Here is a 25,084-nt window from a genome sequence, read left to right as displayed (position 1 = left end):
ACTTTTGGTTCAACTCTTGTGTATTTCCCACACATAGATTACAGACTAAGAGGATCCATACCATTTACACAGGGAGACTAAAGCAAGGTCTCCTTGTGAAAATGGTATGAATCCTCCTATTCTGTAAGTTATGTATGGGAAATACATAAGAGTTGAACCAAAAGTTGATAAATAAAGCAAAAAGTATACTTCTATGAATCTGGCTTGCGCCTTGTAATATGAGAAACTTCCCCCCTTTATCGCAATAGAAGCCAAATTTCTGACTGGAAAATTTCTCATACAATCATCAATGACAGTATAAACAATTTCCCCAAATTATTACGTCACTTTATATCAATTACAATTAAAAATCCCCAGAAAAACATTTAGGAAGAATTTTAAAAATCACGGTAAATTGACTTGTATAACACGGAGTATCACGAAAGGGAAAAAACCGTTCTCTTAAATGACGATGATGGTTATACGGCGCTCTAAAGTACGTCGACCTTCAAGTACAAAAAATCCGAAATAAAAAACCTATTTTCCTTAACGTTCTTTAATAACTTCGTAAAGGAAAGGCGATTTCACTATCGATGCATCTCAGTTAAGAGAAAGAAACTAGTCCGAGCGAGCTAGAAATAAAACAGTTTGCCGGAGACCCACTTTTATTTGGTGTCGGAAGTAAAGCACACCGGTTGTGTCTTCAGACATTCTCCAACTCAACTTTCTTCGTTGCTTTCTTTACTTTAACAAAAACTTTTCGACCCTTGTTATCCAAGTTCAACTGACAATAAATATATAACTGGACTTAATTTCATCAGAACAATATATTTTTGCGCGTGCTTGAAGTTTGAAAGAAATTTAAAGACATCGCTGCGCGCGTCAGTGTTGCAACAATGAAGAAGGTGTCGTACCGTTTTTACGCAATTGCCATTTTGGCTTTTGTTCTGAGTAATGCCTGTGTAGTTTTTGCTCTGAATCAATTGCCTAGTCCCAAATTGGAGATTAGCGAAGGAGAAGCATACCGGAAGTTGCTGGGAATTGAGAATGTTATACAAAAGGCCGTCGGAAAGGGCATTAAGTACGCGATGCCTTTTATGTTGAGTTTAGCACGGGAAGTAGACTTGAGCGAGGATTGTATGGCGTCCTTGATGAAGGTTCTTAATTCGGTTAAAGATCTTCGGCTATGGACTTTTAAAAGTAAGTACTTTTTCTCACTTAATTATATCCGACCTTATAATTTAGACATTAAGGTATTAATGAATCGTTTTTAAATTACTTAAAATTTTACGATGAATGAATTCAAAGTATGAAAAGTAGAGATGGGCCGATACCGATCCCATATCGGTATCGGTACCGATATTTGACTTTAACCGATATATCGGTATCGGTTAAAAATGAACCGATATTTCTACCCGATATTTTTTAAAGAAAAATATCGGTTCATTTTTAATCGATACCGATATACCGGTTAAAGTCAAATATCGGTACCGATACCGATATGGGATCGGTATCGGCTCATCTCTACAACCTATATTATAGCATTTATTTTCTTATTTATTTTACTTTTGAAAGCGGTTAATATATCGGTATCGGGTAAAATATCGGTATCGGTACGTATCGGTTTCTCAAGTATCGAATGATATCGGTATCGGTTAAAACTGGTATCGGCCCATCTCTAATGAAAAGTATACCTCATATATTTTTTGTCCTGCTATATTTAAGTTATTAAATTCCAGGGTTCAAAACAGGGTTAAAAAAACCCGAGTTTTTTTTATAGAAAAACCCCCAGCCCACCGGGTTTTATTTTGTATATGGGGTTTTTTTGGCGCTTTTCATCTTTAGCAGTTGCGTGCATGGTAGAAATTGTCATTCAAAAGTAACTGCTTAATAAAAAAGTCTTAAAATGTTTCATTAAAAATAATTAATACTATTAAATAGTACATTTGAAGTTGAAACAACAAATATCTTAAACTATCTTTAAAATGAAATTATTCTAGCATTCAAATTCATCAAAATCGATGATCTTAGTTTATGGGTTTTTAGTGGGCTTTTTATTGTGGGTAAAACCCAATAAAACCCTCGGGGTTTTTTGGACTAGGTTTTTTATAGTGCGAAACGAAAAACCCAGCCCAAAATACCTACCTTAAGAAACCCACTCAATTAAACCCATCACTAAAATCTTCAATTTTGATTCATTTCAACGCCAAAATTATTTTCTTGTTTAATGATAGTTTAAAATATTGTTTCAGATGCAAAAGTATTATTTAATAATACAATCTTTTATAAAGAAAATTATTTTTTTATTAAGTTGTGCAATACACGCAACTGCTAAAAAATCCCCATAAGTTTGTCAATGGTTACTGAGAGCTTGTCATGAAGTGACGTTGGTAAAACGTCATAGATTCGCGAAAAGCGACGCGTGGTGAGGCGGTGTCAAAGGCTTAGTACAGACTAAATACGAAGATGGACTGCAAAATCGAGTGTAGTCAATTCTCGAGACTCTCAGTAAGTCTCTAGCATCACGAATTATAGATAGTGTCATACTTGTCGAGCATATCTTATAAACGTATGCTCTAACCAATACCTTTAACGAATATTAATTTTAATATTCATTAGAGTTTTGTGCTGGAAGTCTTGTAATGAACAAACTCAGAAATATAAACCAAAAATTATAATTAAAATTATTACGTATTTATAATCACCCCGAATTTGACTTACGTAATCTTGGCGTAACTGGTTTTAAATTATACATATTCATAGAGAAGTCCCACGATTAGTCTGTATGAACGAACGATGTGTTTCAAATATTCAAGAAATTTTGGAAGTTACACATGTAACCAAAGTGGTGCCTCTTCCTGCATAGCAAAGGTATTTGCGAAATGCAACCTTGGATATTAATATGGTTATAGATTAGCTACTTTCGACTGTCGAAAATGTATTAATATTTCTTCGGGAGACAAAATTTTATAACCTTGAAACATTCCAAAAGAAAACTATTGTTAAGGCAACGATAATTTAAAATAATTAGACCAAATTTACACATTACACAATCACTTATACATGCGAGAATTATATAACTTCGAACGCAACTTTAGCACTATCTTTAGGTCAAAACTAAGACCCGTTTACTAAAGGAAGTAACTTCACCAGAATACTATTTTTGCGATTCAATGCTTTTCTATTGATAATAAATTATACGAGAAGAATTTTTTTCTACATCTAGTTTAATTTGAAATTCAAAATTTCGGCCAGAGTTCAGATATACTGTACAAAAAGGAGAGATACATTATTATCACTTTTTCAAAATATATGTCAATGGAAGTTTTAATAAATATCTTTAAATAACCGAAAAGCCTCTTCCGGTACGCGAAACTAAGCGTCATTCAATAGTAGACTTACAAAGTCGTCAAGTAAATATTTCTTCGGATGCAGATCTTTGTACAGTCAAAACCATCACCAAAGTCGTAAATACCTAATCTTTTTTGTTTTGTCAATTTTGCTCAAATAAACCGCTATTTATTATGTCGAAGATCTTTAAGTAACAGAAAAGTCAGAGTTCCAAAAATGTAATATATATTATAAATTTGTCCGCTGGAACCAATTCGATTAAATGGAGAGATAAAAGGGGTGAAAAATCTATGCTACTAAATTAGAACTCGGTATTATCTATCCATTATTCATGAAAGTTCAACTTATCCAGACATATTTCATGTTAAATCGTAATATATCCACAACGTTGATTATAAAATATTGGTTATCCAACAGAACCTGGATAAGACATAAGACAGGTATTTGTAAAATGGGGGGAAAAGTCAGGGACTTAACTTTTCCCTAAAAAGTCAGAGATAAGTCAGGTATTAATTTTTTTTCCAAATAGTCAGGGATAAGTCAATTATTAGTTTTTTTTTCCAAATAGTCAGGGATAAGTCAATTATTAAATTTTTTTTTCCAAATAGTCAGGGATAAGTCAATTATTAAATTTTTTTTGTATAATTTTTGTCCTAAAAAGTCAGGAATTAATCTGGGACTTCGTTGGGTATATCACACCATGCTTCAAGTAATGCTAAATGTGGGCCAGGTGTGATGAAGTTGGCTCTGGTAAACACCTTAAAATAACCAGGGTTATTGGTAAAATTTGGTCAGGAATAAGCTGGAAAATCAGGAACTTTAATTTGTTGATAATGGATAGATAGTCCATAGCTCTAGTGAAGTATACGGTAATTCCCATGATAAACTACAAATAATTGAATTTGGTAATAGATCATTTAAACTATTTGAAAATATCTTTTCTAAATGATTTAAAATTACTTCGGTTATACTTTGTCACGCAATTGTAATATCTCGAACTGTAACACTAATAAAAAAACTGCCTTAATTATCATTTTGAAACGCTTAAAAACCGGAATTTTGTTATTCATTTCTCCATTGCGTAAGAAATTTTCCAGCGTGCTAAAAATTCCATTAAATTATTGTTTTCGTAGAAAGAAGTTTGACCCGAGGCGGCTATTATAATCAAAAATTAAATCCATCGAAATTGGTTTTACGTAAAACTAAGACAAGGTCGTATTGTAGACCCCAGACGAACTCTACAAAAACCATACTATATTGTAATGATACTGCTTATGTGCACCATAATAAGAAACCAAACACACACCCGGAAAGTACGATACTTGAGAGATATTTACAGGAATCTATAAGCATTTTCGTCCACGCCAAGTGGTAATGCAACGGATTTCGAGTATAAAATGTGGGATCAAAGCTTTACTGCCCAATTCTAAATTTTAACGTTTTTAAGAGATCGTTTTCAAAACGGAGCTCAGTATCGTTTGCTAGATATAGGATTAAGAGAACGTTAGAGAGGGCTTCAAAGTTACCAATCCACCAGAGCCTTTATTGTTTGAAGCCATATCTAACGTCTTTCGAAACAAAGGTGTTAAAACACCAAACTATATTTCACCTACGAATCATCTTAAATGGATTCTTGTTGTCGTAAAATCGCATTATTCTTGGCACTGTAACCCGACATTTTACATTCGTACAAAAGTAATATAAGAAACCTCCCTACGGGAGGAAAGTGTACAAAGGCGAATTTTTCCCGATACATCCTCGTACCGCCAATGTCCCCGCGCACTTATACGGCCGTAAACAAAGTTTAAAAAATAGGGCTGGGCCGCGTAGAGCGTAGGAATACATTCTCTGATCTCGCGATTACGTCGGCTGCTTAAGCGATTGCGTCGGCTGCTTAAGCGATTGCGTCGGCTGCTTAAGCGATTGCGTCGGCTGCTTAAGTGATTGCGTCGGCTGCTTAAGTTTGTCAATTTCACAAACTCATTGTAATTTTAAACTTTTCCAATGAAATAATTCATGCAGTATTTTTAGATTTTGATGATAATCAATCATTAATAGACAGGCAGTGACTAGATTGTAGGATTTTCATAGGTCTTTGCGTAAAATTTGAAATAAACCCTTACTTTGCCAAGGTATATGACTAACACTATACATAGATTTCAAAATGGTGTTATTATCTTTCTCGAAATTTTATTCTTGTATTCATAATTTTCATCTTCTTCTTGGCTTCACAATAAACTAGATTTTCGTTTCGAAATAAAAGTACCTATGTGAATATTTATTAACAAAATCAGGAATCTCCTGTTTCTTTAAGACAGACGGCTAAGCAGACTACACTAGTTTGAAGCGCTTTTTCCTCTTTCCTTTTCCAACGACCATATCGAAAGACTACCGTACCTTGTCCATGAGCAATAGTGTCTGAATATGGTATTTGGCGGTACGAGGATGTATCGCGTGTTTTAACGTTATGCCTATGGCGTCTTGTATACTTCCCTCCCGTAGGGAGGTTTCTTATATTACTTCTGATTCGTATAATTCCTCTTTTAAAATAACCGCTTTTTTAAAACAATGTTTTTCCGTATGTTTTGAGGATAACATAAGTTATCTGTTTCGTCCTTAGAATTACACTTAATATAATCACGATCGATTTTATGGCCCCTCTATTCTTACATCCTATTTGAAGAAACAAATTAAACTGAATTTACCAAAACAAACAACTCTTGCCATAAGTTCTTACGATATGTTCCATAACTTTGTAAATGGTTACTGAGAGCTTGTCAGGAAGTGACGTAGGTGAAACGTCATAAATTCTCGTAAAGCGACGCCTGGTGAGACGCTGTCAAAGGCTTAGTACAGACTAAATAGGAAGATGGATTGCTAAACCGAGTGTTGTAAGTTCTGTCATCGTTCTCGAACTAGCTCTCAGTAAGTCTCTACCATTAAGAAGTATAGGAAGTGACATATTATATAAACTTATACTCTTGGACAGATATTTAAGTGAGGTCCAATGATGGTCTACGAAATTCACGATGTCTTCAATAGACCCTTTTCAAATGGAGTATCGTCTGCTTCCACTAAAGACGGAACATCCGGTATGTGGATCCAAAGACGTTAGATAGGGATTAAATGTAGCCAGTCCACCAAATTCCTTGTCTTTGTTGTCCACATACGTCTTAAGAAAACAAGGTGGTTAAAACACCAAACTCTATTTTACCTCAGACTTTCGAACAGGGTCTATTTTACCTTGAAATAATCTCACGTGCTATGCAAATTTTTTTCACCAGTTTTGCGGTCTGAAAGCAATTAAATTTCAAATATTCCTGATATTTCTATCCAAGGTGAAATAATTCGTGTATTTCGTAGGCTGCATTAAAATTATCGGCTAGAAGGGATTTAAATATTTTTTCACGGATCAAAACTGCGCCTATCATTTACGAATAATTTGCCTACTAATAGTTCTGAGTCCCTCAAGGTGAATATTGAATCCACGTAATCTGTTATTTTTTTAATTCGGTATTTAAAAATAGCCAGCTTCGTTCTTTACATATCAATGAAAGCGTTTAATAACTTCAAATTAAATGGAGTCTACCAAATTTGGCGACTTATTACGGTCACGGTCTCTTTAGCAGGAACACTCCCAACATCATTATTAGGGTCAAGCCACGGGCGATGGGACCCCTCGTATTGAAAAATAATAACTTCTTGGGCCCCTCGAAAATTATAAAGCATGATCAGTTCAACCTTGAGTCAAACATTTTTTATTAGGATTATTTAGGTTTTTGTAAAATATTTTTTAAACCACTTGGTTTTAAGTTTAATTGGCTTGCGTCACATTACTTATAAATGTTAAAACTCTCATCTGTGCCTTCGATTTAGATTAAAAATAAAGTTGCATTTTTAAAAGACATATTTTACTTGTAGCTTTAAACATGTGAATGGTTACTTCTAAAATGGTTGAAAGGTAAAGACTTGAGTTTATTTTCTTGGCGCCATTTTTAAAGATGGCCACTGAATCAAACCCAAAATCATAAATCCCATGAACAAATCAAACCTGCCGTTTGGTATGAAATACGGTCCTTAACCATTCGTAATGATTTGTGTGTTTCTTTTGCCACCATTTTGAAAGATGGTCGCATTTTCAAATTAAAACCCATAGAGCGCGTCTGTGTATGTAATGCGGATTGGAAAATTATTATGGATTCCTATTACTTAAGCTCAAATTTTCAGCTTTGGGCTGGGCGTTGATTTGTAATTTTTCTGTCAGGCAGAGTGACATTGACGGAGTGTAATTACATAGAAATTGATTGAACATAAATTTGGGAGCTTTTTGCGATAACAGGTATTGCTTAGCTAATTTATCATTTAAATAAACATAAAATAAGAGTTTAATTATACAGAAATAGATTGAAATTAAAATTTGGGAGCTTATTGCGATAATAGCGATTGCTCAACAAATTTGTCATTTAAATAACCATAGAATCAATTTACTACAATTAAAAATGTGCAATCTCACAAATAAACCAAATGTTTTTTGGGCGTTCAACGTTTTCATTTCAAGCGTAAGATCTTGAATTTTACAACGATAAATTAAGATATATTTTTAATTGAATTACACTCTGGTCAATTAAGCATAATCTCACTTCATAATTAAAGAGGCTGTCAAACCCTCATTAAATACCCATCCGCAATGGTAAGCTTACCATTGCGGATGGGAGGAAGATCGTCGTTTGTCCCAGGATCCGAACATCCCCTTTGACCAGTTTTTTCGTGAAAAACTTCGTTTTAAACACACCAGTTGGTTAAATAACAAAAAGAAACAATGCTCGGTTAGTAAAATTAGCTAGTAAGCCTTAAGTGCCATGAAAACGTTAGTGGTAACCTGTAGTGTTAGGTAATTTACCGATTTACAAATAAAATCCACTAATTTCCAAATTAAATCTGAAATGTAATGGAGCTAATTTCTTTACTCTTGATAAAGTTAAAATAAACTATTAATAATAATAATAATTATAAAAATTTCCTAATCTCCTCAACAACACCTTTATAACCAGTTTAAGATTTTTATCGTATAAATTAAAATCTCCGTTATATCTTTTTCTCTTACCCTCAGGGCAATTTTTGTAATATTAAGTGAATTATTTTTTGCCGCATCGTATATGTAGGAGGGGGGTATCATTTTGACTAGCAATGTTCAAGTAGAAGAAGAAGTTGTTGTTTCGTACTTTGGGCAATTGGAAAAAAATTGTTAGGAGACGTCTATTCTAAGTTTTTTAAGGTATTTCGTAGAATGTGCAGAGGTTATCTGAGTAACTGAACAACGAGTTACAAATTGAACTGAACAAGGAGTTACAAATTGAGCTGAACGAGGAGTTACAAATTGAACTGAACAAGGAGTTACAAATTGAGCCGAACGAGGAGTTACAAATTGAGCCGAACGAGGAGTTACAAATTGAGCTGAACGAGGAGTTTCAAATTGATCTGAATGTGGAGTTACAAATTGAACTGAACAAGGAGTTGCAACTTGAACTGAACGAGGAGTTATAAATTGAACTGAACGAGGAGCTACAAATTGATCTGAACGAGGAGTTGCAAATTGAACCGAGCGAGGAGTTACAAATTGAACTGAACTAGGAGTTACAAATTGAACTGAACGAGGAGTTACAAATTGAACTGAACGAGGAGTTACAAATTGAGCTGAACGAGGAGTTACAAATTGAGCTGAACGAGGAGTTTCAAATTGATCTGAATGTGGAGTTACAAATTGAACTGAACAAGGAGTTGCAACTTGAACTGAACGAGGAGTTATAAATTGAACTGAACGAGGAGCTACAAATTGATCTGAACGAGGAGTTGCAAATTGAACCGAGCGAGGAGTTACAAATTGAACTGAACGAGGAGTTACAAATTGAACTGAACGAGGAGTTACAAATTGAACTGAACGAGGAGTTACAAATTGAGCTGAACGAGGAGTTACAAATTGAGCTGAACGAGGAGTTACAAATTGAGCTGAACGAGGAGTTACAAATTGAACCGAGCGAGGAGTTACAAATTGAACTGAACGAGGAGTTACAAATTGAACTGAACGAGGAGTTACAAATTGAACTGAACGAGGAGTTACAAATTGAGCTGAACGAGGAGTTACAAATTGAGCTGAACGAGGAGTTACAAATTGAGCTGAACGAGGAGTTACAAATTGAGCTGAACGAGGAGTTACAAATTGAGCTGAACGAGGAGTTACAAATTGAGCTGAACGAGGAGTTACAAATTGAACCGAGCGAGGAGTTACAAATTGAACTGAACGAGGAGTTACAAATTGAACTGAACGAGGAGTTACAAATTGAACTGAACGAGGAGTTACAAATTGAGCTGAACGAGGAGTTACAAATTGAACTGAACGAGGAGTTACAAATTGAACTGAACGAGGAGTTACAAATTGAACTGAACGAGGAGTTACAAATTGAGCTGAACGAGGAGTTACAAATTGAGCTGAACGAGGAGTTACAAATTGAACTGAACGAGGAGTTACAAATTGAGCTGAACGAGGAGTTACAAATTGAGCTGAACGAGGAGTTACAAATTGAGCTGAACGAGGAGTTACAAATTGAGCTGAACGAGGAGTTACAAATTGAGCTGAACGAGGAGTTACAAATTGAGCTGAACGAGGAGTTACAAATTGAACCGAGCGAGGAGTTACAAATTGAACTGAACGAGGAGTTACAAATTGAACTGAACGAGGAGTTACAAATTGAACTGAACGAGGAGTTACAAATTGAACTGAACGAGGAGTTACAAATTGAACTGAACGAGGAGTTATAAATTGAACTGAAAGAGGAGCTACAAATTGATCTGAACGAGGAGTTGCAAATTGAACCGAGCGAGGAGTTACAAATTGAACTGAACGAGGAGTTACAAATTGAACTGAACGAGGAGTTACAAATTGAACTGAACGAGGAGTTACAAATTGAGCTGAACGAGGAGTTACAAATTGAGCTGAACGAGGAGTTACAAATTGAGCTGAACGAGGAGTTACAAATTGAGCTGAACGAGGAGTTACAAATTGAACCGAGCGAGGAGTTACAAATTGAACTGAACGAGGAGTTACAAATTGAACTGAACGAGGAGTTACAAATTGAACTGAACGAGGTGTTGCAAATTGAACTGAACAAGTAGATACAAATTACTAGAGCATCGTTAGTTTTCCCCAGAATTGAAGCGATTAAAGCAAGTTGATTTAAAGAACAGGTTAACACAAACCCTAAAGCAATCTTGTTATTAATATTAGGTAAGAAGCGAAGCGACGCAGATCTTTTTTGTTATGAATAAAGTTTACTAATTGCAGCTCCGAAATTTCCCAAAAACATCTTGCCCATGTTTTTAAAACTTTCCAGATAGGGAAAAACACCCACTATTTGAAATCCACAATTTATATAAAAGCAATAACAGATGTAATTACGATATGACGTAAAGCATGACGCCAAGTAGGAATTAGTATTTTTAATGGATAAAATAACCGAAGAAATAAAATGTAAAAGCTATTAACTTTTGTTTTTATGCCGACTAAAGCTGGTAAAAACAAGCTATAATTAATTCAATCAATAACATAAGCCATTATTTTGTCCTTCAAAACATTGATGTTAATCCTAGAATAACATGGGAGTTCACCCAAACTCACCATTCAGTTAAAAACAAAAATTCACTTCAATCACTTTAAAACCAAGGTCACTTTTCAAAAAATGCTGTAACGTCTTAAGTCTTAATGAGAAATTAAGAAGAAAAATACCTGCACTTATGATACTTGTTCTGGTTAGGTATAGGGTTGGGGTTTAGCCAGAACTTACAGGAAATAGAAAATTTCAAATTCATCAACAAATATATACAATTCTTTGGAAAGTTCATTTTTAATGGAGTACAGCGTTATCTATCCATTACCCACGTCATTTTATCTTTTAACTTTCACTTAGTTTGTAAGCACAGCTGGGAAAACAGTCTTAAAGGGACAACCACTAATTCAAATTTATGTTTTTGGTTACAATTAGAAAAAGAAAATCACGTGGTGTTCAACTGCATTTCAAACACAATGTTTTCAGTATTTTCAAATGTGGATGAGAGGGAAAGTGTGACAATGGCCATAGAGCCTGTGTTAAAAAACGCGGACATCAAAGTTTCGGCAATAACTATTTAGTTTACTAGTGACTGATGGACTTGCAAACTCGCGACTGAAAGTAGTTCAGACATTTATGCTCCTTGGTTTAACCATAACCCGCTCGACCACGCAAGCTGCTCGCGCTTTAGCTAAATCTTTAGATAGATTTATTTTAAACGTGTCTAGTTTTATGTGCTCTTCTATTGCTTCGATAACCTTACTTAAATCCATATTATACCTTGAAATACCTTTTAAAACATTACCAGCTACTCTGTCCTGACTACAAACACAAATCGAGGAAGTTCTAGCATACACATTAGCAGACGACGGTAACCGCGTAACCGCGAATTAACACAAGATCTATTTTAAGGGAGTGAACAAGCCAGTATAGCTACGCCAATAAAATGGTCAACTACGGCGAAACTCTGATGACTCGCGACTTTTGGCCATTTTCATACTTTTCCTCTCATCCACTTTTGGTATTTTTTTTCATAAACGTCCCATTCATTAAAGGGATGTGCAATTCGTTGTTTAGGGAATAGCGTTGCTATATATTTTCCTAAGTAGTAGCGTGGCTTTTTCCCTGAGTAGTAATTATCACGTGAATGTCTGTCGTCTGCTTAAACGTAGTAAGCAGATAGATTCTAAATAACGTTCCGATGCCCATTCACAATGCACAATGAAACGGGTGCGAAATTAACGCAGGCTCAGTAGAGCTCTATTTGATTCAGAACCATCTTGATATAGGCTTGATACATAACACATTGTATATTACTTTAATAATTAGAGTCGCAATTATGACGATCCTGTTCAGTGCTATAAATGAAAACTGAAACTGCCAAACATTTCTTTATTATTATTTTTATCATTATTCATATCACTATTAACCATACTTGCGCCGTTTTTCACGTGCATGCCATAATACCTTTTCGATGAGACAAGATAAGGTAGATTCACGTGAATTTGAAATAAACGCGCCGCGATGATGATAGGTTTTTCTCAATATAGGCGAATGTAACATTTGAAACTGAAGAATCTCTCCTTTAATCTATTCTTGATGTTAGGGACAGAGTTAGAACTGAACTTCGAATATTATTTGCATATTTTTCCCATTTCCAATTTTGAAATAATCTATTTTTGAAATTGAATCTTTAATAAATGGCTGTCCAAAACTAAATTGAGATTCAAGGTTAAAATTGAATGACTTATGCTAATAACGAAAATCCCTATCAGAGCTAAGTAGCTTTAAAAGACATGGGCGGAACCAGGATACATCAGTAAAGGCCATATATGCTTGTGATCTGTTGTTGATTGCACATCAATCAAAAAGGCTTATATTTTTATATGTAGCGTATTTTTAACTCGCTGTACAACTTATGAGGGTATTTTGTTCGTTAGTGTTTACGTACAGTACAAGAAAGACATATTTTCCGTGAACAAATTTCTTTCGAGTTATGGTACGTAATTGTACACGATATTGCACTTTATTCCACAAGGTATCTTCAATAACCCTTTTTTAAGTGATATCGAAGTATAGGAAACAGTTTTTTTAAAGAACTGCAAAGTGTCGAATTCTCTCTAACTTGTTATAAGATAATATTCTTTCTCTGAAATCATAATTATCTTGTCATCTCATAACCCTCGAACTATGGTAAATTTAAAAAAAAATACTGACACTGCTAAAATTATTGTACTTAAGTCGTAATTGGTGTGCAGGATATCTGAATGATAAGCGACTACAATTACCTTTATTTGTCCACGGGACTGCTTAACTTTTTCATCAATAGAGAAAAGGTTCACAAAATGCTGCATGGTATAATTTCAGTTTAGTCTTAACTGAATTACGTTTATTATAAAATTAGATGCATTTAATACTACGTTATTGCAATCGCGTTACTCTAATGTGGCTTAAGAGTATTTATTATGGTAGCCTAGCAGTCCGGCATTTCCAGTGTGTTATAAGGAATTGACAACCGTGAAGACTTGTAGACCTTTGAAATAATAATAATAAAAAACAAAAAAACAAGTTGGGGGAAACCAAAATAAATCTCTCCGAGTCGAGATGCAAGAGAGACTTTTCATAAATAATTAAACAAATATAATAGATGTTAATTATTTTAATCGTCATTAATTTGCCTTAATTCTAGTTAAATTGTTTTAAGAAAACGCGATTAAGTGGTTTTTCTCAAATAATTAATTAAATATAATTGATATTAATTATTTTAATCATCAGTAATTTCCCTTAATTCTAGTTAAATCGTTTTAAGAAACTTTATTCCTAAAATCATTTCAAGCATACGTTTGAATTCAAGCGTATGCCTCTTTTAATATTTTTGGAAATTTAGGATATATAAGGCGATTGATTCATTAAATGATACTTTTTTCACTCAACCCAACCACTTCTAAAGCCATCTTCAGATGTGAAATTCGTTAATGTTTGGTTTAAGTTATAAATTGAAAGACTAACATATCTCGAAAACGGTGGCCTTAACGCCAAAATGTCAAAGAACATTTTCCACTCAAAATCACCCATAGAACCCACTGTGGTTCAGTTCTACCACCTTTTATGAGACACCCTGTATTTTCCAAGAAAGAGTATTTTCGTTCTCGTTAAATGTCGGTTCTTCTAGACATGTGTTGAAGAATGAGGAAATTATTTATAATTCCTGTAAGTTGAAGCTTTAATTGGCTGTCCAAAAAAATATAATGTGATTTTTAGCTTGGAGCAATTTATGAAGCCTTGGAATGAAAAATAATGTTATTTTAACCACCCACATATTTCTAATTTGAAATAATCCAGTTGCCCACCTATAATGGTTTTGATTTTCTCTTTGTCAAAATACGTTTTAATTTTTTGCTCTTGGTTTTACGTTCGTGTACCTTAAGCATGGTTTTCAATTGGCGTAAATCACGACTTTTCGCCCGACGTCAAGCGACCACCGAAAAAAAAATCATAGTTACGCTGGACAGAAATTACGTTGAGTGTGGCGATATTAGCTTTCTATTTTTTCGGCCGCGTTCAACGTTAACGCTCTGCGCGAGCCATTCAGCAATAAGCTAGAGTCGTGACGTCATTTTCGACCACGCGTGTTCGGAAGAGGCAGTCCGCGGTCCGCCATGTTTTTATTTATTTCGTTCCTAATCGAGTCAGTAACTAGTACAAATCCCTGAGAATGCCGAAGTTCCATGCTGAAAGTTTTATTGAATAGGTTAGGAACAATACAAATCTGTATGATATTAGAAACAAAGATTGCAAAAATGAAAGATATTACATGGGCCGCAGTTAGTGCCGGTTCAGTTTATCTGTTAAGCCTTGGTTCCATTATTTGCATGATCTACGCTAAGTGAAAACGCTATAACGCTGGGCGACAACGTAAACAACAAATCTGACGTTTGACGTCCAGCTGCAAAGTAGTTTTTTTCGGTCAAGTGAAAACCATGCTTTACTTTTAACAAGAAAGCAAAATCATCTCTATCTTGATGAGATAAAGTTTATATAAAACACTTTTGATTGTTTAAGGGTTTTTTTTCTTTGATATTCGGCATGCAAGGAGAAACTCGTCCATCATATGTATTGATATGAGTTGTTAATTTGCCATCGCTAATTTACCGGTATTTTACCAAATTCAGCGGTAAATTACTGACTTTCCAATACCGTATTTTTACCGTTGTAAATTACTGCGGTAAATAACCATCCATTGGCGAAAAAATTTAAAAATCGAAATTTTGATTAGATTTTTTTTACTGAATAGATTTTTTACGTTAGTGAAGAAGCATCTCCACTGTCACATATTGACAGTTTGATAATGGCGAATTGTTCGTTTTATTTTGAATCATATTAATTACAGTTTTGTCGGTATTTTAAACGCAAATTTTCCCGGTAAATTTCAATTATTTTTTCAAATGCTTTGTGAGTCAAATAATTAATCATATATTTTTAATTTCGCAATCCACTAGAGATTATTTCCAATAATTAACTAAATTCAATTATATGTTTATTTGACAAATTGATAGAAACATTTCTTGTACGTTTTAGTATTCGTTAATAATTAAATTAAATTTTTGGCACGACATATCTTTTGCGTTTGAATTAAAACGTGTTATTTTAATTTAATTTAAACGTTTCTTTTAAATTTTAGCATTTGGAAAAACCCTTTTTCATTAATAAGCCTTATTATTGCGATGGGAAATCCCTTACATATCTATAACAGGTTCCGAAAACGATTTGGGGATTTGTTCACTTTTGCCTTTAATGATAAATAAAATTAAGTCTTGAATTAACATATTATACTGGTCCAGCACCGTGTACTTACGTATTGCATAACGTTATAAAATTCCATAACCAATTGTATCCAGGAGAAAAATTAATGGGACTATAATTGCTATTTTGTAATACTCTATGTTATTTTTACTTAAAGATTAATTTAATGTTGGAAATGTTTTCGAAAATATCTCTGACATTCATGTTTCCAAAACAGGGTTTTCCCAAACGGGTGAACCACTTTTAGTTGAAAATGTTCTATGACATTTTGCCCTTAGGGCAACCCATAATGCTAGAGACTAATTGAGAGCTAGTGCGAGAACGACGCGAGAATTGACTACACCCGGTTTTGCAGTCCATCTTCCAAATTAATCTGTAACCTAATAGACTGATATTTACGGATTGAATAATATTTAGAAAACTAATCCATACAAGTTAAGTATATGGTTTTTGGTTGAACACCACGAATAAATTTATTTACGTTTAATCTGAGACACTTCTCTCCTATCATGTGGCAGTTTTACCTGCCTAAATTTAATTTTACATGCATTTCAGAAAGTGTTTTTTTTTGTATGTTTGTTCTTAATCCGTTGTTACAACTCAACTCGTTACCAAATTTGACCAAACTGCGTGGATGATATTGATATTAGTAACACTTGGGAAGGTTTTAGAAGTGGTTTGGTGTAGTTCCTCAAGGTTGGGTTCTTGAACCCCTTGCTATTCAGCTTGACAACAACGGTCTACACTAGACAATTAACATTTAAGCTAATTAAGCATGGTTTCAATGTCCAAGTTTGTCACTGGTTTCTGAGAGCTTGTCATGAAGATGCCTGGTGAGACGCTGTCAAAGGCATAGTAGAGACTAAATAGGAAGATGGACTGCAAAATTAACCGAGTGTAGTCAATTCTCGCGTCATCCTCGAACTAGCTCGAGCTTAAGTCTCTAGCATTTCGAAGTATAGATAGAGTCATACTTATGGAACATATCTTATAAACTTATGCACGTACCGCCATGTTCAATGGATGTTAGTAGAAAGTGGAGCTAATTACATTCTTAAACACTCAAACTGAGACAGTGCCATCACGAGAGATTTTAACTGCCTTTTACTCCTATTAAGAATCAATAGTCTCTGCTTTATCGTCTTTGGATTTAATACAATATTGAATATCATATATGAATTCTCTAGTGATTCTACAATTAAGTAATATATATCTGACCCTGAACATTTAGAAAAAACAGATTTTTTTGTATCTCTGTTCTGTTTTTAGTGCGGCATTTAATACCTCCAGGCTATGATAAATCTTCTACAACTTATAGGGAATTTTAAAATGCAAGACGCGAAGCTGCATAGGATGTTTTTCCGAAAGTATAGTTTACCCGAGGCATATTAAGGACAATTCCCGGAGTTTTAAAAGGGGATATTTTCATTTCTAAGATTAACGTATTTTAAAATGAATTTCGTCGTATATCCAAGGCTTAATCAGTTGGAAAGCATTTAAATTTAGGGAGTTTTTCTAGCAATTATAGTTAATCTTGGAAAAAACCACGATATAGTGGAAATTCCATCACTTTATAAATAATTAAACGCAATTAACTCTTTCTTTTATCGACTTATTTTTCATTTTATCACAAAAGTTTTAGAAAATGTGGTTTTATACATATTTAATCATGACGCCAATAGCGTCTTTTCTACAGCTCCTAGATAAGATCTCACAAAAAGAATGGTGCTTTACGCACAACTAAAAACCACACAAAATTTAACTTTTTATATTAACAAGCGAAGCAATTATCTACTGAAGTTACCAACTGAAATGATTCTATAAAATTTCCATCTAAAACAAAAGTGGTTCTTGACTCTTATATTAGATATCCATTCTTAGTCCAGTTGCGGAGCTAATTAAAATAATAATTGAATATTAAATTACAGCTTTTAACTTTTAATAGTAACGACGCGACAATTTCACTTTATCATAAATATCTTATCAAAATTTATTTACAAAAAAGTTCAATATCAATAACTTTACCGTTTTTCTTATACCCTGGAAATTTTATTGTAATTATGCAATCATATTTTTATCAATACAGATATAACTTATACCTGTGCTGTACGGTATACTAGATTATGAATAATCAAAATCTATTTTGCTACGCAATTAAGTTAAGAAAGTATGAACTAACGCCATGGGAACCAAAATGGAACAGACTTAATGGTCTTTATCAAAGTGATAGAAAAATACTCTCTTTGATTGAATTTCGTTTGATGATAATAATTATAACAAATTGCTTTACATTTTTGATCGTATGCGTTGTATTCAATCCGATCTTGCTACTTAATAAGTTATAGGGTTAGTCCCCCTATTATCGGACGCTCCTATTATCGGACACATTTTTAAAAAGTTGTTTATAAAACTGCCGGGGAAAAAAGGAACACTGTAAGTTACCTAGTTTTAAAGAGGGTGTCGAAATCTGTATGTTGCATGTAAAAACAGAGAAGGGGCTCGATGTCAGAGGAGGAAAGCGCGAACGAACCAGATATCCAATTTTTTTGATTAATGAAAACTAATTGAGGGGCCGGAAAAATTCTTCCCCCCATTTTTAAATCGTGTTTTGAGGTATATAAATAGAAGCCAACTATAAGTTATGTGTATGGCTGTAAAGCCCGAATCTTTTTCTATAAATTGCTACTTTAACAGTTAGTTCTAGGTTTCTTTACATGAAAATAAAACGCGAATCGTATCTAATGTAGAAAACCTATTATCGGACAGCTTTCAAACCGTTTTAAAGACAAATATTTAACGTAGGCTTACAATAAGAGAGGGATTGTAAATATTTAATGCTTAAAGCGGTTAGTGATGTTCAGAATGGACCCAGAAGTGTCAGAGAAGTAACAATTTTCACGGGTCTTTTATTGTTAAAACAAGTTGGGAAAACCAAAATATTACCTCTCCGTGTCAAGAGGTCTACTACTACAAACGTATTTACCTAGATATGGAATTATTTCACTTTTTTGAAGTAAAAATTTACGAAATATTGAAGCAGTATTCCAAACATAGCGAATGTACAGTAAAGCAGGCGACATTTCACATCCAATAAGGATAAATCTTGGACACATGGAAATCAGTCAATGGGGAAAAGAACAGGAAATGAAGTCTACGCTTCAGCTGTTTACCCTATATTCTGAAAGCTACATTCACAACTGGTTTGCAGTGTAAACACTATCGTCTCGTCTCACCTCAACAATATTCTTAGTTTGCCAACATGAATGTTAACGTTAAATAACACCAAAGCTAGATTGTAGCTAGACGCACTAATAGTCAATGCGCACCATAAAGAGAATAATAAGTCTGTAGATACTACCCGTTTACCATTAGCCCTTTTACTAATTGAGTGTATTTAACTTTCGGCTCACTCTGAAACGTTGATGTCTGTTCATTTCAGACACGAAAATCAAAGCCTCAATTATTTACTCTTTGTTTCACTAAGCCTATTGCGGATAATACTTGTTATACGCGCCGGAGTCTAGGTCTTAGTTTGCTTCATGAAATCACTAAACCAAGGATTATTCTATATACAGATGTAGTATAGCTTAAGCAATATATAAACAGCCATTTCAAATAACAATATTAAAAAAACATCTTTGGAATATCAAAATGAAACAGAGCTTTAAAGCTACAAAAGTACTAAATGCATCATAATTACGAAAAATACTTCCACATATTCACTTTATATTATGGAAAAAGGGAATATTAAGGTTCTGTATGATTTCTTAACACATCAACACAAGGCTAACTGCTAACGCGACGCACTAGTGTAACAATGGACGGACACACACAGACAACAAGAGTAACAAGGAGTATAAACCCATTAGTGGAAGCAGTATTTGTTTTCCGAAACAATCTCACTTATGTTTATCCTCTCTAGACTTCGCTAAAAACGTATTACTACTACGTAAAATATTAATAGACAGGCAAAGATTGATACCATTAAAGAAGGAGCGCAATATTATCCATATTTTCATTTCATATACAGAGAAAAGAAATTATTATGTTTCTGAGAGGAGCTTCCCATTTTGGTTGTTGTTTTGAAAAATATATCGCAATGCACGGGCCTTGATAGATATAGGAGGCAATGAATGAAATATATCGCATGCACGGGCCTTGGTAGATATAGGAGGCGATGATAATCTCTCTCTTTGCACGAGAGGTTTATCTTTAATATTTAAATAAATATAATTATTTTTAATTATTTTAATCTTCAATAATTAACATTAATAATAGTTAAATCGTTTAAAATAACGTTATACCTATTATCATCTCAAACTTTGCTAATATTGACGTTTAAAGTGAAGGGTACCCCTCTTGCCCACTTTCTTCAAATTTTGGGGTATATATACGATTCGTTTCCATTATAATAGTAAGGAAAAAGCGCAATTGCGAAAACCTGTGGTGGCGATCCCACCTTAGGGAGGCTAGACGTTTCTCGTAACCCTAGCTGATCGCCGCGTATATCCTAAAACCAAACGATGATAATGGAGTAGAAGCCAATGATACAGATTGGTGTCTATGTGGAATAGACGGAAGACCAGTGGATGGTGGTGTTAGAAGCCAATGATACAGATTGGTGTCTATGTGGAATAGACGGAAGACCAGTGGATGGTGGTGTTTAGGAGCCAGTATGTACAGACTGGTGTCCAAGTGGGTTGGACAAAGACCAGAAGATGGTGGTGATTAGTAGCCACTATGTACAGACTGGTGTCCAAGTAGGTTGGACAAAGACCAGAAGATGGTGGTGATTAGTAGCCAGTATGTACAGACTGGTGTCCAAGTGGAATGGACGAGGACCAGAAGATGGTGGTGTGAGAACTCAAGTAGAGGAGCCGTTTCCGTGACTGTGAATGCAGTTCGGAAATGGCGAACACGTTTGCTCCGATTTGGAAACTGCGAACGCGGTCACGTGGGTGTAACAACGGACAGACACACAGACACACAGACACACAGACACACACACACAGACACGGCCGTTACAGAACCTCTCCTGGACTACGTCACACGGAGAGGTAAAAAATTGGTATTCCAATTGAGGAACCATTGTCCGATACAGAGATCCAAATGTCCGATAACGAAGACCCACTGTCCGATTCTGAGATCCCAGTGTCCGATAGCAAAGACCCACTGTCCGATTCTGAGATCCCAGTGTCCGATAGCGAAGACCCACTGTCCGATACTGAGATCCCAGTGTCCGGGCTACAAAGACCCACTGTCCGATACTGAGATCCCAGTGTCCGGGCTACAAAGACCCACTGTCCGATTCTGAGATCCCAGTGTCCGAGTTGGATGTATAGGCGTCCGATAAATGGAACATGGGTGTCCGAATCAACATCCAAATAGCCGATAATAGGGTACGATACTTGCCGAATAAAATCCATGATTGAGACAACATTACATCGTTCTTTTGGAATTATTTCTATACCATTAGGTGCAGAAACGTTCAAAATATATATTTCATAAACTTTTCAAACGTTTTCTGTGATTTCCTTACATTTAACCATAATTTTTTAAAATCTGTCCGATAATAGGGGGACTAACCCTACTTTATACATTTTAAGGATAAATTTTATTTCTCGAGAAGTTAGGGCTTAATACCGCAAGGAGATGTTAAGTTTAAACAGAAGTAAGATAAGGGACTAGAGGTATCGAGCTAACCAAATTCTTCACAACAAAATATTCTTGATAACACACCAACGGTTGGCCCTCTGGTAGCGGTTTCTGAATTTTCCCTCAAAAAAGGTGAGAAGCTCGCGGTGGTAAACGGCCGATCTAGATTCAAGCACACGCGGCTGTGTTCCGCCGCTTTAGGTTGAGGGAAGGGGGTAGGAAATGTTTTTGGAACTCGAGGAATTTTTTTCCTCTCTAGTGTAGGCGCGATGGTAGTGGCATAAAATCCTCAAATTTGTTCACTAGTGCCAGGATCTATTACCAATGTTAGAGCACTTCGCTTCTAGTCCCTTATTTTACTTCTGGTTTAAAGGAAGTTTATATTAATTTCGAACGAAAAAATCTATCAGTAGGCATTCGATCACCTAAAATTAAACCAAATCGACAAATAATAATAATAAAAAAAACCACTCACGATGCTCATTTAATGAATATGTTACGCATAACCTCATTTTCGATTTCAGTAGGTTTAGTAGGAGAGAGATTTTTTCAAGCGACTCGCATTGATAAAATGAATCTCTTAGCATTATTTTTGTAATATCTTAGGTAACAGATTATTTTATGATAATTACGGCACTATGAAGCCTAAGCAAAGTTGAATTAATATGAATATAATTAACCCCAATAATTTTCAAGTAACAACAAGTTTAATTAAGTACCAAGGTTAAGCCATTCAGAGATATATAAAAAAAAACTGATGAATTTATACATATAATTATGTCGCCAATAATGGATGTATTTTTAATAGACCCTTTTATCTAGCTTGACTTCTCTATCTGCCTGGTTCAAAATTTGTAAGTCATTTTTACACTACTTTCTAACAAATTTGGTAAGCATGTTCAAATCTAATGACAATATATAAATGACCAATAAAAACCGGAAAATATTTGTAGCTATTTTACCTCTCCGAGTGACGATGACGTCACGGAGAGGTATTACACTGGATATGTATGTGTGTGTGTCTGTCACCGCATTCGCAGTTGGGAAATCAGAGCAAACGTGAAAGAAAATTTTGGCTTCTACACCGATCGTTAGGATTAAGAAGAACGCGGCGATCGACTAAGGTTATGAAAAACGTCTAGCTTCCCAATGACAGAGCTTCCACCGAAGGTTCACGCAATTGCAGGTTTTCTTGTCATTTATCGTGAATCAATCGCCTTATATACCCTAAATTTCCAAAAATTGTTAAAGAGGCATACGCTTGAATTCAAATGTCAACAATAGCTATGTTTAAAATGATTTTAGGAATAAAGTTTCTTATAACGATTTAACTAGAATTAAGGTAAATTTATGACGATTAAAATAATTAGCATCAATTATATTCAGTCAATTATTTAAAAATCCTCTTAATTGCGTCTCGACTAGGAGAGGTTTATTTTGGTTTCCCAACTTGTTTTATAATTTACACGGAATCAAAATTTCGGCTTGTTTGTATTGCGCAAAAATAACAAATGCACAAATAAATAAATTCCATATCTTACGATCTTACGGTTTCAAAAGTTAAAATATTTGATTCCAATAAAGGTTCTTCGATTACGTGAAACTAGCCTTTTGACAAGTTGCGTATGATCAAAGCTTTCTGATTATAAAATAAGGCCTACTCTTTACACCATTGACGGGAATTCTTACTAAATTCGTACTATTTAACTAGTGCCCCCTTAGCCCAGAAGAGCCAATTAGGTTTCTCATTAGAATTCCCTTCGCGATTTCAGAAATTTTGCGCGGGAGCTCTTGGATTTACAACATTTATCGCAATACTTTTAAATACCTTTCTCTTTCAATTTGATACCTACAACCCTTTCTCAATATTTTATCAATAATTATGATAAGCTAGATTTTTCTATGTCACGATAGTTTCTATTGACAAATAATTAAAACTAGAAATATGTTTTTTTTTTATTTATACTGGCTGGCCTCACAGAGCATCTGGTAGATCTTAACACTAATTTATTTCCATTTTACATCAATATATTTACAAATACGTTTAATTTTAATACATAAACCGATAGTGGAGTTTAATATCGAGACCATAATGTCTTGAAAATTGAGCCTAATAACTTAGTTTTGATAATTGAGTATCGAAAATATTTCGAGTCTGGATATGGGCACACAGCTCACTGTTTGACTTTGAGATGACGTCATACTGGTCTTAGCTTATGTTGAAAAAGATCTGTAGCTCGCGACTGGCGTTTCCTTCATTAATTGCGCGGCCTATTGCGATGTGCGACGTCATAACGGTGTCGGTTCATTCAGTTGCGATTTAATAATTGTAGCATCAGTGCGACGTCATAACGGTGTCGGTTCATTCAGTTGTCAAAAAAACTATTTAAAACCCAATTTTTAATACGTGATATTTCTCAAAGAATAGGTAAATTTTCTATTCAAGAATTTATTTTAGATAATCTATTTGAAAAACTAGTGGTTCAGTGTTTAAAATTTAATTGTAGATCTTTATTCTAAAATGTTTATTATACATTTGTTTAATCGCTATGGTTTTCCAAAACAAAAAGGTCACATACCTACGATACACTGTAAAAAAGTGAGATTCATCTTTGAATGCTTAGACGTGCATAGCCCCGACACTGTGGTGGTACGCTTTATAACGTTCAAATTTGAATAGTTTCTTTGCGTTCAAATTTGAATAGTTTCTTTGCGTTCAAATTTGAATAGTTTCTTTGCGTTCAAATTTGAATAGTTTCTTTGCGTTCAAATTTGAATAGTTTCTTTGCGTTCAAATTTGAATAGTTTCTTTGCGTTCAAATTTGAATAGTTTCTTTGCGTTCAAATTTGAATAGTTTCTTTGCGTTCAAATTTGAATAGTTTATTTGCGTTCAAATTTGAATAGTTTCTTTGCGTTCAAATTTGAATAGTTTCTTTGCGTTCAAATTTGAATAGTTTCTTTGCGTTCAAATTTGAATAGTTTCTTTGCGTTCAAATTTGAATAGTTTCTTTGCGTTCAAATTTGAATAGTTTCTTTGCGTTCAAATTTGAATAGTTTCTTTGCGTTCAAATTTGAATAGTTTCTTTGCGTTCAAATTTGAACAGAACACTATTGTTCAAAATTAAACGCTCACGCATTCATATTTGAACGGTGCGTAAGAGGTTAGTATATCGTATAAATTTAAGCACGAAACCGTTCAAATTTAAATTGAAAATTAAACGTTTATAGTCTGTCAAACGAAAGAAGAGCCCTGAGAAATTTGTCCAAATTGGTGTCGCCACCATCGACCCCATAGTACTTTATCAACTTGTTTTGTTTTGTCAATAGTCGTCTGTAATATAGTCTGCTATATACAGATAGGCTTAATCGCAATAGAACCAATACATTTTGCAATATATATTTAATACGTTTATGTTTCATGGTTTTTTACGATCATCGAGTATTAAAGAATATAAAACAAAATTAACGACAAGAAACCAGTTTTATCTTTGTTGAACTAGCATTGCAATATATTTTAATGACATAAGTTAACGTATCTGTATATAGCAGACTACATTACAGACGACTATTGACAAAACAAAACAAGTTGATAAAGTACTATGGGGTCGATGGTGGCGACACCAATTTGGACAAATTTCTCAGGGCTCTTCTTTCGTTTGACAGACTATAATATTGTATGTTTTTGCAATCATTA

At 34.4% G+C, this 25,084-nt stretch overlaps 1 protein-coding gene across 1 annotated transcript in view; it reads left to right on the top strand.

Annotated features, from left to right (window-relative positions):
• Positions 1 to 411: 411 nt before the first annotated feature.
• Positions 412 to 25,084, top strand: part of LOC149616304 (nose resistant to fluoxetine protein 6-like) — a 46,474-nt gene continuing 21,801 nt past the window's right edge. The window contains exons 1-2 of the mRNA XM_089856458.1: positions 412 to 475; positions 553 to 1,179. Of these exons, the coding sequence (XP_089712584.1) occupies positions 876 to 1,179 (304 nt within the window). The 5' untranslated portion in view covers positions 412 to 475; positions 553 to 875. The remainder of the gene's footprint in view (positions 476 to 552; positions 1,180 to 25,084) is intronic.

Source organism: Phalangium opilio, unplaced genomic scaffold, assembly GCF_054372755.1.
Source record: "Phalangium opilio isolate 3A_F unplaced genomic scaffold, DU_Popi_V2 ptg000217l_1, whole genome shotgun sequence".
Lineage (NCBI taxonomy): Eukaryota > Metazoa > Arthropoda > Arachnida > Opiliones > Phalangiidae > Phalangium > Phalangium opilio.
This window is presented reverse-complemented; position numbering and strand designations above follow the sequence as displayed.